Here is a 17,692-nt window from a genome sequence, read left to right as displayed (position 1 = left end):
TCAAATCCTCTTAGAGCAGTTAGAATTGTGCCAAGGTTTTTGGTAGGTTAGGTGCAGATGAGAAAAATATAATACATTTGACTATAGTGAATGTGCATGCCTATAATTATTTCAAGCTTTCTATCTCCCCAAAGTGGAGTCTGGAAAGAACCTTGGATGATTAGGAGATATTAAGAATGTAGTTTTTAATTAACAATGCAGGCCAGCAGTAAGAGAGTATACTGTAAACTTTGTGTTCTGGTCCATCAATACCAATATATATTAACTTCTTCTTTAATTCTGTATTTAATTGGCTTTCTGGTAAGTCTGGCCTGAGAGGCACAGCAATCAGAGCACATTTCCCAATCTAATTTGTAAATACATTATGCATCAGTATTTACAAGCAAAGAAGGGCTCCAAATCACATTATGCTTTTTGATATTTCCCTGTGGCTCTCCACCAAGCTTATCCAAAGCGGCACCGCACCACATTATAAGCCCAATCTACCAGCTCTGAGGCTGAGATATAATTCTGATGATCATTTGTCATGTATGCTCCCAGAAATATGAACTAGATTATTTTTTAAAAGTCCCACTTTGCATAGAGGTAAAAATGTTCTTTTTGAATCTGTGAGCCCACCCACAACCTACTGCTACAAATAAACACGACATAAATACTTGACACCTTCTGAATGTGCATAATATTGTATTTCTGTAATAATGCCATTATGAAAATGGGGTGTGCAAGGGTAATTTCTTCCTCCCTGAAACAGTGATTTTGTTCGAGATTTTCCATTGCAAACAAATTCATAGATTTAGCTGAGAACAGAATTACTGGTGCACTCCCCTAGTTGTCATTTAATGTTTAAAGTTGGCCCGCATTCTTCATAACAGTATCATGCATGCAGCAACTTTGAAAGGCATGCACGGTAACAGATTTCAGTTCTCTTTGAATATTTATCGTTTGGGTTTTGCAGGTAGAATGTTTTTTTATTTACAGTGCATCCCACATCATTCCACCTTCTATAGCAGACACTGCCATGGATACTGTATGAATATTTTATAATTAAAAAGCTTCGAGAGAACATGACATCCACTAAAATAAAATTCATACTGCCGCTCAACTGACTGTGTTGATACCCCTATACGATAATCACACATATGAAGTGGGCATTAGGCACTGATGCACTGTACAATTCTCCCATAATATGTTCTGTGACTTTACTTATCAAAAAATAATACAGTTTTTAAATCTATCTCAGTCAGAAGCCATGAAGATATTCCCAAATCTCATCATTACTGATGTGCAACTGCTATGCATTCACAGGAGGTTTGTGACAAAGGAAATGTGAGGAAACATAGCTTGCAATAAAAGACAATGGGAAAATGCTCTGCAATAAGTTGTAATGGGTTTTACTGTATGTACCAATCCCACTACAGCCAAAGCTGCTTACTGCAGAACTGAAAGTGGCTGCTGCTCTGAGGAAGTCAAACAGCTCAATAAAAAAAGTCTTTAAAATGTTATAGTCTTGCACTGTGTCTGCTTGTAATCCGTCAATGGCCTGAAGCAAAATAATCGCTTTATTATGTTTCCATAAATGTATTATTTATGTAAAATTGCAGATGTAATATTAAGGTTGCTTTAAGTCTCAATTCAAGTCCCAATTTAACAAGATCCATTCCGTGACCTCTTTAGACATGTTGCATTACATTTCTCAGAGCTGGTAAGATAAGCTTTATAAAATGAATAGGGATAAACCCAAGCACCTAATTCCTATAAATTGGAAAAATATGGATCCTTTCTCTATATTATATTGGAAAAATGCTTAGATGTAATGCAGAAAGATAGGGGTGTAATCATTTCTATAGGCTATGGTCCAGTGCACTTAATTATTTGAATAACAATTTTGAATTATACCATAAGATTATCTACTCTTACACAAAATGAAAGATTATATTATTCCAAAAACAGTATTATAGTAATTAGAGGAATTATTTTGTAGCTGTAAAAATGTCAGGATGTCACATGCACTAAATTTGAAAAAAACGTCTGGCAACTGAAAGAAATATAGCAGTGAAAGGATTACCAGTTCAGTTTCAAGAAATGAATTTTCATAAGAGAACAAAATTGGTTGCTGAAGGCAGTTTCTTTGTGTTCGCACTAACTGATGAGCAGAAGGGATAAAAGCACTCAATAAGTTGTCTGGGAGATGTTTTTTAATCACATTGTCAAAAATAAAAGGATGTTGCAATCAAAGTGACTTGCGGACTTTGGGGTCCAATTCTGGATTGTATTTTTCCCCATCCTGCTTGCTACAGTGCATGGATCACTTCACGGAGAACTACAAAATAAAACAGCACCATTAAGCACCATCTGTCAAAACAGTGGCAACGTAACAGATTTCAACCTAGAGCTCTAATTGCTGCCACAATAAAAGCAGCAGAAAAATAACAGCTGTAATTTTCTTATGCAGTACCACTACATACTACCATTATGCAGTATCTAATGTACCTAGTAGGATTTGGTCTAATGGTTGGTGCGGAGGACTGGACCCTTTTAAACCTTGGTTCAGGCACTAACTTGTTGCACCAACTTGTTGGAAGTCCATATAGTGCATGGAAGGGTATAATATTGGTTTATGCTGTAGATACAGAATACTATCTTTCTGTGAAAATGGCTCGATTAGGCAGTTTATGATCAGAACTGAGATTTTGTGGAAATTATAAAAAACAGACCAAGCTAAGTGGTGATTTTTAGCATTGCACAGTTCCTGTGTCCATTAAAACTGGACAGAGGTACATGGTTTGTTACAGCACTGTATATCATTACTGCACTGTATACTGTAATGATCTGCAAACTTTAAAGCAAAGAAGAAGAATACATGTTAACTAGAAAATGAAAGGCCAAAGTATAAGAAAAAAAGAACAGAACATTAATGCAGTCTTGAATTTCAGACACAAGGCTATGTGCCGGATCTTTCAATTAAATGTGGTGGGAGAGGTGTAGGGGGGTCCACCAGCTATACAAATACTGTACATTAGGGACAAACAATGTTTCTACAGACACAAACGCACACACCCACACCATTCCCGAAGACACACTGCGATGAGTCACCCATAAAGGAAAGTAACCCTTAAGTGGAGTGAGAATTATTGCTCCTTTATTCTCACCCTCCTACTCTCTCTCGTCACTAAACAGCTTTAAACTGACAACTTCATTAATTAAAAAAAAAACACACCACCTGTGATTCTAAATAGATCCCCATTAAGATAGCCAGATCTCAGGGGGCTGCTCTAGCTGGCTTGCTCAAAGGGCTAAAAACAGACAGCAATCCACATATGGTAACCTTTACAAGCAGCATTTCCAATACCTCCAGTGCAGCATGGCATTCCCCTTCCGTAAGTGTCTGATATGGTTCCTTTAAAAGCACTGTCATCAGCATTAATGCATACAAAACGCGGTGCAATGTAGTCGAAATTTTATTACTTCTGCGCAGACAAATGTGTCAAAGCCAGCAGGAGGTTAAGTGCTTGAAAGCCTCGACTGCTTCTAGTCGTTGACATCAGCTTTGCAAAAACGTCACTACATAAAGTTACTGCTGCTGCACGGCCAGCCGCAGGAACTGTAGATAATTAGACCCACCATTGTTTCTCATAATTATAATTAGGTTTTATCATGGAGAAGGCATCTGATGATGAAATCCTGTGGGTCTCGTGCTCTGCACCACTTAGATTATCTAACAGCACCGCACAGCCACCCACAGAGGATCATTTTTGATTGACGTTTGCCTTTATATTCCTAAACCACAGGAAATACCATTGCTATGGCGCTGGTCGGATTGATTTGACCTTTGATGCGGGAAGCTTCACTGTCTATTTACTCTGTCTGTACCCTTGAGCCTTAGGTGAAGTATAGACACCGCAGAAAGCATTGTGAATGCAGCAGCGCTTAAAATATAGAATAGTTAGAATTCACATTTGAAATTTCAGTTTCAGCCCAAATTTACAATTATAAGATTGTTAAGGTTTTCTTTTCACAAAGGTGTTCCTTCAATGGATGCGGTACTTGGATGGATTGTCATGGTAATGTTTTTTTTTTTTGTTTGTTTGTTTTTTACCCGTTTATAGTTTTCAAACACCATTATAAAATTTATTTACACCTCATTCCTTATATTCTTTAATGGGTCTTGTTCCCTTTGTGTGTGCGCTTACACAATTGAGACAGGAAAGTGTTAGTCATGGCTTCAATGAATAGGAAAAAAAAACACATAACTGCAAACGTCATTGCATAGGGAGAAAATAATATACTGAAAAGAGATCCTATAATATAAAAGGATTAAACGTGATTGTAAAGAGATAAATCCCTTGCTTTATTCTCCATGAATAATTTCCATGCATCCTTTCAACAGAAACTGGATTTCTATGTTTCCGACCCTTGAATAGAGGTAGCTTATCTTTGAAGCATTGCATGTTGGAGGTGGGGGTTTTATTCTGTTTTGAATGCTATTTGGCCAGGGCACCAGGATCAATGCATCTTTTATTCTTTCACTTGGCATGAAGGTGGTGAACCCTGCTGTATTTCAAGAATATAGAAAGCCCCCGCACACATAAGCAAACCGGTCCGTCAGATTGGAAATGAAAAACTCTACTTAGTAGAAAACCCCTGTCACGTTTAGAAGATCATTAAAGACTTTTAAATCAAAACGTGCCTCTGTGATCACCTGTAATGCAACCAAAATCTGGATAAACCCCTTGTAGTGGCAATTACTGAGGCTTCACACACAAATGTCCTCTTCAGGAATGGGTAATTAGTATAATACTTAAATAGATAACCACTCGCAGCCTTCCCCAGATCCTCACAGGAGTTCTAATAATTACACGTCCACCTGTAATAAAACTGAAAGCATCGACAGCTTCTATTTTTTTTTTTAATAAAGGGCTTTTTTTTTAGTAATTTAATTTGCAAATGTCAGATGCAAATGGTATTAGGTTTTAAATTGTTGTACCATCTCTGAAGGAAATAGGGAGGCACCAATCAGTTCACACAAAGGTCACCACCAAGAATTGCACATTTCTGGGTCATCTGGCAGTGTCTATCTCAGTGGTTTTAAGCCATCTGCCTCTGTTATGGCTCTGGGATCTGAACTCAAGTCTTGTGATGTGGAAGGTCATCACGTTGGTGTCTGAGTGAGTTCATGGTGAAAACAGAACTTTATTTACATGATTCATTACACCTCTTATCCAAAGATCAACACCTCTAAACCATACAGTATGCACACCTCTAGAGAGGAGCCTGCTAAAAGATTAGGTTTGTCCCAGTTCAGCTCAGACCGGAGTTGTGAGTTTTCTGGTTGCGACTGTATTAAGTTCACATCAGTTTTATTCACAGTCACCTTGAGATGAAAAAGGGCATAAAAAAAAGAAAAAATCAGCCCCCTATTATAAATCATAGAAATTGCATTCTCATCGTGTAGTCTGTCATCTGCAGCCTTTCAAACCATACAAAGCTTATCAGACAGAGAAGCAACTAGAAGGAAGGAACCACTACAGAAATGTCCCCGAAGCTCACGCGTAGATATAGCGCGTTACCAGCCTTCATGCTGTGTGTATACTGTCAGTCTCGCAGATAAGGGCAGTCATTCAGTACAAATCAGCTGTTTCGCTAACACAGTGGCGAATAAGCTCTAGGCCATTGCCAAGAACATATTTTTGATAAAGCAAATTAGTTCCTAAAACAGAACGAGGGGTTTGGTTGTAAAAGTCTCATGATATTGTTCTATAACCTATGTGGAATGCAAAATGTACTTATTAAATTAATTACTATACCTCTTCCACTCACTGCAACAAGTACCCTTTGTAGGCAACTGACTGCGTGACGGTCCTTGACAGATTGGACTCAAACCTTAACTAGTAAACGAGTATCCCGCAGGCAGTTTATGATTAAGTCAGGGCTCCACAGAGTTTCCAGGTTCCCAGCAAGCAAGGTCCCCCGCTGTGTCATTTATGTTATTACAAAGAGGATTACATCCAAACGGTCTGGTTTCTTAATATAAACTCAGGTAAACAACAGCGGCGAGAGTGGATCGATCTGCGATTAGCTCCGACTGACTTTCTGTCAGGTTTTTACAGCACTGGAATGGAAATGGTTTCCGTTCCCCTGTCTGCCTCACAAGACACCTAGGTTAAAAGCAGGATCAACAACGGCATGTGTTATTCAGACAGATCTGATAAATCGAGACACGCTCTGCTGCTGCCGGTAATTGGTGCATACGTGGATAAAACTAAAAAGAAAGGTAATGATGTTTGTCTCCTTGAGATGCTGGGCTTGGCAAAGTGCCCCCCCGTGTATGTTATATGTTACGTGTTGTGTGTAAATGTTGGTGTATAGGCATTGGTACACGGGATATAAGCAGTCTGTGTTTCACGTGTGTGTAAATTGTATATTTGTATTTAGGCACGGGGATGGCACATCACATCACGTGCAAGTAAAAAGTAATATGTGAGCACGGGGAATTGCACTTTAATTAATTCACGTGCAGTTGTACCGAGATTCCAATTGAATGATTGACTAGCAATCGAATCTCGGTACAACTGCATAAAAGCTGCATGTTTTCACTCACTGGGGGGTTGGTGTTCGGTGAGTGGAGAACGGGTTAGGAGACGGAGGGAATTGGAAACGTAAACTAAGTAGTAAAAGAAGCTCACCGTGTTTGTCTGTGTAGTCCGTTTTGTTTGTTCTGTTTATTTTGGCTCAAGTGCCGTGTCCTGTGTTTTGTTGCAAACCTTTTTATTTTCTGTATGGTTTATTAAATGCTGAGCGCGATCACGCGCCCAGCTTATACCAAACCACATCTCTCTGTTTATTTATTTCCTGCATCTGGTCTGACGCCACCCACTCCGGCCGTCTTTGTCACACGTGGTGTCAGAACCGGGACGACAGCGCCTCCAGGGCTCAGGCCAGAGCGGGAACCGCAGTTTTTTTTTGGGAAAAAAAAAAAAAAAAAAAAACAAAAGGAGAAGAAATGGGGAGAAGAGGCTGGAGAAGAGCACAGGAGGGCAAAGGGAGAAAGGCAGAAGCAGGGCTGTGGTGTTTCGACTGTGGCCAAACTAGCCACACCACCATACCCTGCTCCGTCCACAGGACCCTACAGGCAATGGCCCAAAGACTGGGATGGGGGGAGTGGTGCCCTGGCTGTGGGGCATATGGGCACACGGTGGCCCTATGCCCCATGCAGGATGAAGAAGAGGAGCCCTTGTTGCCACGTCCTATGCCTGAAGGGGAGGAGCCTGAGCGTCCACAGCCCAAGTGGGAGGAGCCTGAGCGTCCACAGCCCAAGTGGGAGGAGCCTGAGCGTCCACAGCCCAAGTGGGAGGAGCCCGAGCGTCCACAGCCTGAGTGGGAGGAGCCCGAACGTCCTGCGCCTGAGTGGGAGGAGCCCGAACGTCCTGCGCCTGAGTGGGAGAAGCCCGAACGTCCTGCGCCTGAGTGGGAGGAGCCTGAACGTCCTGCGCCTGAGTGGGAGGAGCCCGAACGTCCACAGCCCGAGTGGGAGGAGCCCGAACGTCCACAGCCCAAGAGGGAGGAGTCGGTGCGTCCACGGCCCAAGAGGGAGGAGTCGGTGCGTCCACGGCCCAAAAGGGAGGAGTCGGTGCGTCCACGGCCCGAGAGGGAGGAGTCGGTGCGTCCACGGCCCGAGAGGGAGGAGTCGGTGCGTCCACGGCCCGAGAGGGAGGAGTCGGTGCGTCCACGGCCCGAGAGGGAGGAGTCGGTGCGTCCACGGCCCGAGAGGGAGGAGCCGGTGCGTCCTGTGTCCGGAGGGGAGGAGCTGAAGGCCCAAACCCCTATTTTTTTTTGGGAGGGACGAGGGCGTGAAGCTCAGGCTCCACAGCAGCCGCTGTTTTTGCTGCTGAAGGGAGCCCAGCGGAGACGCCCGCCACCAGCCCTAACCCCGCTGTCGGAGGAGCCGGCAGCGCCACCAGCCCTAACCCCGCTGTCGGAAGAGCCGGCAGCGCCACCAGCCCTAACCCCGCTGTCGGAGGAGCCGGCAGCGCCAACAGCTCTAACCCCGCTGGCGAAGGAGCCAGCAGCACCACCCGAGGGAGAGGAGCAGGAGCTGCCTCTGCTTCCACCACCCGAGGGAGAGGAGCAGGAGCTGCCTCTGCCTCCACCGCCACCACCCGAGGGAGAGGAGCAGGAGCTGCCTCTGCCTCCACCACCCGAGGGAGAGGAGCAGGAGCTGCCTCTGCCTCCACCGCCACCACCCGAGGGAGAGGAGCAGGAGCTGCCTCTGCCTCCACCACCCGAGGGAGAGGAGCAGGAGCTGCCTCTGCCTCCACCACCACCACCCGAGGGAGAGGAGCAGGAGCTGCCTCTGCCTCTGCCGCCACCACCCGAGGGAGAGGAGCAGGAGCTGCCTCTGCCTCCACCACCCGAGGGAGAGGAGCAGGAGCTGCCTCTGCCTCCACCACCACCACCCGAGGGAGAGGAGCAGGAGCTGCCTCTGCCTCCCGAGGGTCCGCTGCTGCTGCCGTCGCCTGGGGTCGCCAGGGATCCTGCTTTGCCTCGGGTCGCTACACTGTGGCCGGAGCTCCATGAAGGGGAGCTGCCGGCCATAAAGAAAGGGGGGGAGGTCAGGAGACCAGCTTTCCCCGCAGCAGTTTCGCTGCTGGAAATTGGGTGGCCGGAGCCCCACGGAGGGGAACTGCCGGCCATGAAGAAGGGGGGGGAGGTCAGGAGACCAGCTCCCCCAGCTGCTCTTTCGCGGCAGGAGATAGTGTGGCTGAAGCCCCGGAAGAGGGAGCTGCCAGCCACGAAGAATTGGGGGGTGCCAGACATTCCACCATGGCCACCCCCAGAAACAACTTGCTTCCCCCTCTTCCGGGACTTTGGGACTGAGGGGGGAGGTGGCCATTGAGGCCATGTGTGCGTTGCACAAGGGGGGGTATATGTGGCAAAGTGCCCCCCCGTGTATGTTATATGTTACGTGTTGTGTGTAAATGTTGGTGTATAGGCATTGGTACACGGGATATAAGCAGTCTGTGTTTCACGTGTGTGTAAATTGTATATTTGTATTTAGGCACGGGGATGGCACATCACATCACGTGCAAGTAAAAAGTAATATGTGAGCACGGGGAATTGCACTTTAATTAATTCACGTGCAGTTGTACCGAGATTCCAATTGAATGATTGACTAGCAATCGAATCTCGGTACAACTGCATAAAAGCTGCATGTTTTCACTCACTGGGGGGTTGGTGTTCGGTGAGTGGAGAACGGGTTAGGAGACGGAGGGAATTGGAAACGTAAACTAAGTAGTAAAAGAAGCTCACCGTGTTTGTCTGTGTAGTCCGTTTTGTTTGTTCTGTTTATTTTGGCTCAAGTGCCGTGTCCTGTGTTTTGTTGCAAACCTTTTTATTTTCTGTATGGTTTATTAAATGCTGAGCGCGATCACGCGCCCAGCTTATACCAAACCACATCTCTCTGTTTATTTATTTCCTGCATCTGGTCTGACGCCACCCACTCCGGCCGTCTTTGTCACATGGGCATAATCCCTACTGTTAAAAACAGTGCTATCCAAATGACTGATATTCATCTGGTGCTTAAGCTCATTGGGAAAGGTATGCACAGTAGGCATGCAGCTTTAGAGCTCAGTATGAATACATCCTTAAACGGCTACTTTACACCACCTACATTTTCCTAATATTTCATTTCATACCTGTTTATTACCTTATTTTGTGTGTCCTGGGTGGTCCTATATTGCAGTTTCAGCTTAGATACTAGTAATTATTTGCCATGCTTCCTAACTATTCCAGAAAAACATGCTTCTGAAAAGACTCCCTTTTTCTGAAATGAGGAAGGGCAGAATATGAGCATTGTTCTAAGCATGGAAGCTCATAGGTGCAACTGTGAAATGCTTCCCCAACCCCACTGCTGGCTGTGCTTATGTTCCTAAGGGTATAAAGCTGGGGGGTTTCCAAATGCTGTCACAACACTTTGCTCCATCAGTAATACAGTCAGCGCCACTTTACCGGGAGAAGTAAAAAATATCCTGAATAGCCAGAGTTGTATCCCATTTAAGCAGAAATCCCGATTATCAGATTAGGCTGCACTGACTGTATTAGTACAGTATACAGCAGGTGTGGCTAAAGCTGGCCCTTCCACTCCTTGTCTTTGTTCCAACCCTGTTCTAAATTGCTTAACTGAAGCAATTAAACCTCCATCCAGACCCTGAAGTAGTTGATTATGTCATTTTACCTGTAAAACCTGGAGTGGAACAGCCATCCAGGACCGTGACTGGACACCCCTGGTACATAGTATATATGTATTGATCTCTTCCTATCTTCAGTGCTACAAGATGCCCCAGTGGATGGAAACATAATATAAATGGAAGGTATTCATTATAATGAATGCTGTAGCTTTAAAATTGAATCCAGAAGTTAAACCATGCAGCACACCACATGTTCACACAGTACGCAGTGCGGAATTAGATTTAGGATTTAATGATGTTCATTTAAATTAAAGGCATCCCAAGGCTGAATTTGACTGTGATGTGACTCATAGTTTCCTACCAGAATGTTCACCTTTTTTTTTTTTTTACACGCATGCTTTCATTGGGCGAGAGGAGGGGAGCTGGCTGTCTTTTCACTCCTGACAGATCACTGAGGTGTGATGACATGGCAGGTGTGAGTGTCCCTGTCACGACAACAAGCAATATCGTGCAAGGAGAGTCACACTTTTAAAGGTCACCGGCTTGGCAGGGGTCTAATTAAAAATGCACTGGCATATTCAACGCTGGAAGAGTTCTCACTTAGAAAGGTATCAAAAAGAGAGAAAAAAGGAAGAGTGAATGCTCTTGATCTTTCACGAACATACAGTATATCTTACCAGCGATGCTCTCAGATCCTGACCTTGTCAGAAAACGGAGAGAAATCAAAGAGAAATCTTTGTTCAAAACTGACTGACATCTGGCTGAAACACAATGTAACTGCAACAGTTAGCCTTTTTCTCGTATTGGTCAGTGGAATGGATCCTATTCCGTTTATTCTTAAGATACAATATTTGCTAAAGAGGAAATAACCATTATTGAATATGCTCTAAATTATAAGGACTGTTTTTGAAGAACATTCTCTTAGGTTTAACATTGCTTTGCAAAATGAGAATAAACTTCTCTAAAAATAATAAATCTGTAAAAAAAAAAAAAAAAACCTTCCTTAAAATAGTCCTTAAAGTCGCTAAGATCCCTTAAATGTTCTTTTAAATTTATTAAGAATGGCTCTTATTATATATAATAAAGCGACTATGCGCAGCATGGCACCTATCATGTCATCCATGCTGGGAAAACTAATATTTGAAACCTCAAGGGGTACTACCTATTGCTATGAAAAATTGCTATGAATGGTTCCCCTGATGAGTAAACTCCCTGCTGCTATAGCAGCTGGTTAAGTGGCGTGTTGTGTGGCTAGTTTTGACATGACATGTTGAGGAGTATAACTGTAGTAGACAGGTGGGCTTGTTAACTGAAGGTTAGGTGAATTATGCACTCTCAAACAGGCATGCAATGTTCACTCAGTCTCTGGCAACAGCATCTTACATCTACATGAATTAGTGTTTCATAAAGTCAGCTTTGTTACACTGGAGTTTGAAAGCAGGCAATGGATGCTACTTTTTGCAACTGCACTGCTATGCATGCAAGTGTAACCCCCTATAAAATAATACATTATTTTATTATTATTTTATAGTGTATGTTACCAACAAAGAACTAGAGTTGTTTTATTACTGTTAAAAAGTTCATTAAATCAAAATACGACTTTATTAATATTTAGTCGGCAGACTTATTTTAATTTGGCACCGTACCTTTAAGAGCCCTTAATACAACGTGCTCTCCAGTGAATATAGAAAACTAAGATGGACGCCGCCAGGCTGTGATGTGTCTGTGATATTAGGATCAAATCCTTAATAAAAGACCTGAAGTAGCAGAGAGGGCTAGGAATATTTTAGTTCTCAATATTTTATTTTAGGTAAGTGTTGCCAAATTAAAATAAGTCTGCCGACTAAATATTAATAAAGTCGTATTTTGATTTAATGAACTTTTTAACAGTAATAAAACAACTCTAGTTCTTTGTTGGTAACATACACTATAAAATAATAATAAAATAATGTATTATTTTATAGGGGGTTACACAAGCATGATAGATATATGGGATTGAAATGTTGGTAACACTTTATTTTGAGTGTCATAAATAAGTATTTCATGAATATGCAATTAACCATTTAATAAACAGTCAACAGATATGCCATGCATGTGTGTGTATCTATCGTTAGACTGCAATTTAAGCTCATATTTCCTACACCCAGGGTCTGAATTGGGGGGGGGGAGGGTTGTTAGGTGGTGAGTCACTTACCCTGTTAAGCCTGTCTGTGTTCAGAAGTTCCAGTAGTTCTTCTTCAAACCTCTCAAGCGAGGGATACAGGCTGAGAGATACCTTATCCAGGTAGCAGGTAACTGTCTTAAAGAGCCGTGGCTTCTGCAAGCAGTCCACTACAATCAGAAGAGAAACCAACAGATCTAGCCAAGTAACCAAAAGAACAGAATAGAAAATACTGCTTGACAGCTCGTCAGCTCTTGCTAGGTACACTCATATAGTTTCTGGATATTACTAGAACAGATCCTGACAATTGATTGACTACTGTAGTCGTTAGTTGAAAAATCTCACCGTACCCACTGTAAGGAGAACTTGAAATATATAAGCGTCTTTATATATATATTTTCCGCATGCCAGTTTTTGATCCCAATTTCTCAATTTGTGTGCCGATTTGACAGCTTGACGATTTTGAAAGACGTTTTTCAAACTTGTATTTCTCTTACGGGGCTGCGAGGCTCTGTTGGCTGTTAAGGTTTCAAGTTACAGTCGTAGCGCACTACAAAATCGATAGACCGGGCAAGGGGGTCCGTTTCCTAGCGTTTTATTAGAGGTTTTTACGAGCATTAGTGTTCTTACAGGAGCAGAAGGCGAGAGATGATTGATTTGATTAACAGTGCATAATGTTCATGTGCAATTTCTGTTGCTTTGGAAAAAAAAAGATCAATATTAACTCATGCAAAACTGAGATAAACTTGATTTTGTTTTTTTTTCTGCAAAATGAATCCAATTACAAGCAGGCTGCAAGTCCGGTTTATATCACAGTGGTTCCAATGAGACAATATGTTAATCACGGCATGACTTACAATAGCAGAAGCATCTTAAAACAGACAGCATGGTGTTACATATATCCTACTATATCTTGGAGTATTGTTTTTTGTTTAATGCTAATACCAATATTGTTTAGAGAGAGGAAAGCAAATGCACATCAAAATGACCAATCATTCTGGACCACTGCTATACACTTTTATTGATTCATATCGTATTATTGAGACAGCTTTTATTATAACGAACGGAAAGCAAATAGGAAAGTTGTGTGTCGGCAGATAAATTCACAATCTGGCTGCTTAGACAGCAATGACACCATCGAATTAATGAGGTTTCAAAACTCAACTAGAAACCAATAAAGAGCATGTAGCCATTTCATTATATCTGGTAATAAACTTCTTTTTTTATTATATGGGAAGGAAAAATAAGACATTACATGAAATCCAGCATCGTTAATGCTGTACGACATCCTCCTTACTCAGAAAGTTAGAGTTTTTTTAAAAAAAGAGTCAAAGAATAGTCTTTTGAAAAGCATCCCATAAAATATTTTAATGCTAAAGATGTACATCAGTGCTTGCAACAGCGTGTTCTGAATACAGGCCCTTTTTTAATCCCTTTGCAAGTGCTGCTGTATTACCCTGTACATACAAACATCTCCATGTATGCAGTATGTCGACTTTATAGGCTGTTGTGCGTAATTTCAGTCTTCAGTGCTTTTTCTCTTCCCCTGCTTTAGCGCAGTGGCCTTTTTGCTCCTACATGAAAAGCTGTGCATCATAAGACTTTCGCATTGTGTTTAAATCATCAGAGGCACACAGATATCAATCACTCCAGCTCAGGGAACATGAGGGGGTTTGATGATTAATTCCACTCAGAGAGATCTGCAGGGTTAGAATTCCTTTTAGAAGATTTCTCTACAAAAGCAGCAGAAAAGACATACAGTATAAACTCATCCACCTCCAGGCAGATCTGCCACTATAATTAATATGCACACACACGCATATTCGTTTCACAAACCTTGAAGAAGTGCTAGCCAGCCTCTTTGCAATATCTGCTGAAAAAAAGCTAAATAGTATATATTTCAAGCATCTTTAGCATTTATTTTGGCATTTAATTGGCAGCATGGTTTGTCTTGCCCAACAATGTAAAGCTGGGTAACAACTTTTAAACATTACTGAAATTAGCAGCCTTTAAATGTTAACCTATAGGTGGGGTTCAGGGGGGCGGAGCTAGGCACCAACAACCTATCATCTGCTGTCATCAATTAAATCTACCTTATTTAAACATTAGTCACCTCTACCTCGCTGTCTTGTGTTTTTTCGTTTCCTCCTCCTCCCTCCTCCTCCTCTAGCATCTCAACCGCCTTTGCATCGGTCTCCTCTGGGGGGTTAGTGATTCCACTTTCTCCAACCCTTTGTTAAGCTCCGCTTCATTTACCGCATAGAGGAGGGTTCTCCATGAGTCAGAGGGGACCCCCGGCCAAACCCTTCCATCTGCATGTATGTTTCTTTTGGGATTCTTCTTTCAGGTCTGATGCCTCTATGTGAGGATCCCCAAGCGGTGGCATCCCTCGTGTTTGTTGGGTCTCCTCAAAGACGATGGCCCCTCTCCTGTTTGTCGGGTCTCCTCAGCGACGGAACCCCCCTTCTATTATGTTGGGCTTCAAAGAGGTGGAACACCACGCATTATATGTTTTAACAAATACTAACTTTATGTTTTCTTTCCGGTTCGCGAGCCTCTTCGTATGTCGGGTAACCTCAGAGACGGTGCCCCTCTTGGTATGTCGGGTCACCTCAAAGACGGTGACCCCCCTCCTGTTTGTCGGGTCTCCTCAGCGACGGAACCCCCCTACTGTATATGTTGGCTCAGGAAGAGCCGGAACCTCTTTTGTGTTATCAATACTAATTCATGTTTTCTTTCTGGTTCGCGAGCCTCTTCATATGTCGGGTAACCTCAGAGACGGTGCCCCTCTCGTATGTCGGGTCACCTCAAAGACGGTGGCCCCCCTCCTGTTTATCGTGTCTATCGATCAAGTAAATGTTGGGCCTGGAAGAGGCGGAGCCCCTCTCTCCATGTGTATATGTTTACAATAAACACTACCAGGTGGCATAGCTCCGCCCCGTGAAACTGCTTGTCAGGTTTTAAGCTGTGCAGATTTTCGGGACTTTGTTCCTATCAAGTACTTAATGAGTTAATTGGCCCTAGCCTGTTCGATTAACTAATTTAATAGCTTTTTTGGACAAACATATGGATTGGAATGGAGGGCCAGAGTTGGGGATCCACTGACTAGCTGCCAACAAAAAAAAAATAGCTAGGTCCAAATGCTGAGCATATCTACAGCATATTTCTATAGCACACAGTGCCACCAGTGAGCAACTATTGTTATTGCAGCCAGATAGTACAGAGAAAGTATAACCTGCACACTCATGGAACTGGTGTGCCTGAAGCTCTACACCTGCTGTGGCATCCAAGTTCACATCAGAAACAGTAAACTGGCCGATTTCTGTTAAATAAGATGTTTCTTACCAACTTCTTCTGTTGGAGGCACCACCCCTGGAATGGTCTCTGCTCCAGACACCAGCATGTTCTGAGGGAGAAGATGCATGACCCTTTCCAAGGCAGGATGGGGCCGCAGGGAGCACTGAATATGAGCCCCTTCGATCAGTGTCATGAACTCATTCTCTAGAAAACATAAAGCAGAACGACAGTTTTAGGCTCTTCTAAAGAGCGTTTCCAAATGAAAAGTCAGTATTTACATCTAACATTAGTTCCAATCATTCGCACGTGAGACCTGCCTGGCAGAGCACTTGTTAAAACCCTACTCAGGATTATAACGTCTATCTGAAAAGACTGTGAAAACAAACATGCCCATTGTTGACTGGAAAGCTGCTTCCTGGGTAAAGCATGCATTCTTAGAATTCTGAATAGCTCCCAGCAAACACCCAGGTATCTAATTTAGTTTGTGCCTTAAGGTGCATGGTGCTAACAAAATTGCTCTAATTTCCTTGGTCTCAGATTTTCCTCTGAGATCTAAGAAATGATACATATTAGATTTAATGGAATTATTTTGTTAGCTATATAGAGGGTGCATTGAGAAGAACTCAGTGTTGCTACCCTATGGAAAGAGTTTAAGATACTGATATTGTATCAACCTTGTACAACCGACTTGTACATGAAAATCTGTCGATAAAACTTTGTAGGTCATTCCCTCCAATACCTTGCTGAGACGCTAGCTTTACGTGCAGAAGTCTAGTTTATATCCAGCCCTGTCGTCGGGCTGACTGACAGGTGATGAGCAGCCGAGTAATGGCCTGCCAGGAAAGGATGAGTGTCTGTCACCCCATTGTTAGCACCTTTCAATCAGCGCTATCGATCGGGTATTACGGGACATTGTGAGGCTCTGATTCTGACCCAGCTTCCACCAATAACAGAACCGATGAATCCCACTGTACAGCGTGAATCGTCATCGCCTTTATTGATCACAGTGTTTCACAGATGTTTGGTTGCAGAAAGGGACTAACAAATTGGAAATAGGGAATAGAAATAACCTAAAATCAGAAAGCTGACCTAAATCTTTGTATAAGCATCAGTTTTTTTTTTAGAAAGAAAGAAAGAAAGGGATCAAATATAACGTCAGTGATTGCCATTTTTTGATGTCTCAAAGGTGTGTAAAGGCAGCATGCTGCTGAAATTTGAAATGTTACGTATTTCTGTTCTGTCTGTAAACCAGTTTGTCTTCACTGCGTTTGGAACAGATACGTTCTGATGAATAGGCATGCTGTGTTTTGACAGTCTTTTTAAAAACGTAATTGCATATTGCTGTACAATAGCTCTGCTCTGTCTCTTTCTGAAAAAACATCTCAAAATGATAAAACTTTAGAAGACATCTCTACATCGTTCACGCCTGCAGATTCTTTCTTTTAAAAGGTACTATACCAAAATACAGGGCGAAGTGTGAAGCCTCTTAGTTAATACCAAGGTAGCAAACAAAAGTTTAATGGAAGAACTATGTCTGGACGCCCAAATTGGAAAGAAAGGCGATCTGAATCTAGTACCTGATCCTAAAGAAGTACTGTCACTGTCAGGGCCAGCGCAATGATTTTTGCCGCCCTTGGCAAACGCAATTTTGCTGCCCTCCCTTTCCACTCTTTTTTTAAAATTGTATATATATATATATATATATATATGTATATATATATATATATATATATATATAATACATAGATATATATAATACATTGATATATATATATATATATATATATATATATATATATATATATATATATATATATATCAACGTATAAGCAAATTATTGTACACCAGATTATGTTTGTTTTTTGTTTTTTACATCATCACACAACTCTATACAATCATCACTCTGGTTACAAAACGGCAGTGACATCTACTGTCAGCTCTATAATGACAATATTTATGATCAATGGATTCTACCACCATGCATGAGCTTAGAGTTATAAATAATAACTGACACAGGATATGCAGGTTACTTCAAACACATCGTATTTTC

The 17,692-nt window shown here is 42.3% G+C and overlaps 1 protein-coding gene across 1 annotated transcript in view; it reads right to left on the bottom strand.

Moving 5' to 3' along the window:
* The window catches only part of LOC117425763 (nephrocystin-4), an 83,972-nt gene that overhangs the window by 47,126 nt on the left and 19,154 nt on the right, over positions 1 to 17,692 (bottom strand). Inside the window, exons 6-7 of the mRNA XM_058993124.1 lie at positions 15,691 to 15,846; positions 12,379 to 12,515 (exon numbers count right to left, since the gene is read on the bottom strand). Of these exons, the coding sequence (XP_058849107.1) occupies positions 12,379 to 12,515; positions 15,691 to 15,846 (293 nt within the window). The remainder of the gene's footprint in view (positions 1 to 12,378; positions 12,516 to 15,690; positions 15,847 to 17,692) is intronic.

The sequence above is a fragment of the Acipenser ruthenus genome, chromosome 20, assembly GCF_902713425.1.
Source record: "Acipenser ruthenus chromosome 20, fAciRut3.2 maternal haplotype, whole genome shotgun sequence".
Lineage (NCBI taxonomy): Eukaryota > Metazoa > Chordata > Actinopteri > Acipenseriformes > Acipenseridae > Acipenser > Acipenser ruthenus.
Note: the sequence above shows the minus strand (reverse complement) of the source record. Positions and strands in the feature narration are given on the sequence as shown.